Raw genomic sequence first — 2,067 nt, 5'->3', positions numbered from 1 at the left:
TAACTGCAAATTGCCTGCCATTGAAGGAATTGAGGTTTACCAAGGCCTCAGATTATCTTGCCTCAGGACATTTACACTTGACTGCCCTCATCAGGACCCTCCCTCCTCCCCTCCTCATACTTCTTTCCACTTGTATTTTTGTCTTAGAGGGTATCTCACCATCTTCCTTTTATGGTAGCTGGTTCCCGCCTTGATCATTCTAGGGGCAGTGGCTCTGTCTTCTTTTTCTTACCATCCCCCCTACCACCATGGAGCCTTCCCAAGAGTAGATGCTCAATTAATGTTTGAGGAGTAAAAAAAGGCAGGAAGCAGTTCATTATGATTTAATTTCTCCTATGTACTTGAATAAATGAAGCAAGTGCAGGTCTATAACTTTTATTTCACAGAACGGCAGAATACAAAGAATAAGGGGAACCAACAATTGACCATCTTTTACTTTGTTCTCTAGTTTTTGATCTCAACTCTTACCACTAATTCCTTTCACATTTCTAACCAAATGCCTTTTCAATGGCATGTCTTCTTGTTCCAGATCACTAAATGAGATGGAAGGTTACCCAATTTGTTTAGTAAAATAGCAAAACTCTTACTCTTAAGCCTCATAAACAAAGTTAAATATGTAACCAATATCATTCATACACTTAGGTTCTAAAGCTAAACTTTTTTTTTCTTTTTATAGAACGACATTTGAAAACATTCAGCAACAACAAGATAAAGCTACGAGTTACTAACATAGAACACAGAGATGATGTGCACTGTGTTCCCTCCAGCACCACCTAAGCCCCTCCACACCCCCCCCCCCCACTACTTGAAGCACAAAGTGAAGAGAGTGCTTCAGATTTCAATACATGTGGGAGAACCTGTTGAAATTGGCCCTGGAAGGCACACTGGCCGGGGCCCCGGTGCGAGCCATAGCTGCAAATCTGGCTCGGGTTCTCTCTTCTTCATCTCTCAGCGCCTCCTCGTACCAGACTGGGAAGGCACCGGGGTGGGTATCGTGCAGCTTGGCTAAGAACTTCAGGACTTCCATCTTGGTTATCTCGGCATGGGCCCGTGGGCCCCACAGGAACTGGTAGTGTGGAGGATTGCTGCCAGCCACCTGGCGGTACACCAGGTAACCTTCTTGCACCAGGTCTTCTGTGATGAGCTTCATGGGCTCCCCGTGGACGAAGTGCTCCTCTCCAGCATGTACACCCATCGCATTCAGGACATCCCAGATCTCCTGCTCACTGGCACAGTTGCCCTTCATGAAGATCACACAGAGGATGGTCATCAGGAGGCCCATCTTGGGCATGATCTCTCCCCTCAGGCTCTCATCGCCAGCGTGGCGCAACTTGTTGACCAGGCCATAGCAGTGCCTGGCAGGGTCGACTTCCTTTACATCAATGCCAAAGGCCAGCACCATTAGCTCGGAGGCTTTCTTGAGGATCTCATGGAAGTAGTGCTGGTGCTGTTTGATGACATGCTTCATCATGTCTTCCTTTGTTATGGGCTCCTTCAGGTTATACTTGCGCAGCATGAATTGCACCAACAGAAATGCCTTCTGATCTAGAGGGCTCCTGCGGGGACTGGAAGTGCTGGGCGCCGCCCCGGAGGCACTTGCACTTTCCTCATCTTGGCTCTTGGCACCATCACCAGACCTTGGGCATGAGACATCTGCCTCAGGAGAGCAAGTGGCTGTGGCTCCCTGAGGCTCCTGGAATGGGCCAGGAGAAGGGGAGCTCAGGGAAGAACTTTCCGAAGCAGCAGAGGAGGGGGACTCTTCCACCTCTGCCGCAGGGGCCTGAGCACCCTGGAGCCTCTGAGCCTGCCTTTGGGCCCGGCGGCGTCTCTCACGGGCTCTGCGCTTACTCTTCCGCCCCCGAGGCATGATGACACTGGTCAGGGACAGCAGGCACAAGCAGGCAGGAGGGCAGGCAAAGAGGGCACCTGGAGGAGGGGGAATGACATGGTGTGTGCACCCTCAGCAGGGACATTGTACCTTGGCTTTAACCAAGGCCATCTCTGCAGGGTCTGAGGGCAGCACTCTGGGAACCCACAGGGCTCCTGTTCCAATCAGATTCTGCCCGG

At 50.7% G+C, this 2,067-nt stretch overlaps 1 protein-coding gene across 1 annotated transcript; it reads right to left on the bottom strand.

Moving 5' to 3' along the window:
- Nucleotides 1-838: 838 nt before the first annotated feature.
- LOC118636674 (melanoma-associated antigen B10-like) lies at nt 839-1,867 on the bottom strand. Its single transcript, XM_036271803.1, has 2 exons — nt 1,766-1,867; nt 839-1,693 (listed from the first exon to the last, which is right to left on the bottom strand). Exons 1-2 carry the CDS (start codon nt 1,865-1,867, stop codon nt 839-841), a joined length of 957 nt encoding a protein of 318 aa, XP_036127696.1.
- Between the last annotated feature and the right edge of the window lie 200 nt (nt 1,868-2,067).

This window comes from Molossus molossus, unplaced genomic scaffold (genome assembly GCF_014108415.1).
Source record: "Molossus molossus isolate mMolMol1 unplaced genomic scaffold, mMolMol1.p scaffold_m16_p_2, whole genome shotgun sequence".
Taxonomy (NCBI): Eukaryota; Metazoa; Chordata; class Mammalia; order Chiroptera; family Molossidae; genus Molossus; species Molossus molossus.
This window is presented reverse-complemented; position numbering and strand designations above follow the sequence as displayed.

Excerpts from the sequence above, each read along its gene's own strand:
- LOC118636674 (XM_036271803.1), bottom strand. The coding sequence starts at position 1,867 with ATGCCTCGGGGGCGGAAGAGTAAGCGCAGAGCCCGTGAGAGACGCCGC. Across the intron at positions 1,694-1,765 it reads CTCAGGCCCCTGCGGCAGAG|GAGCCTCAGGGAGCCACAGC; the intron begins GTGGAAGAGTCC and ends GGCCCATTCCAG.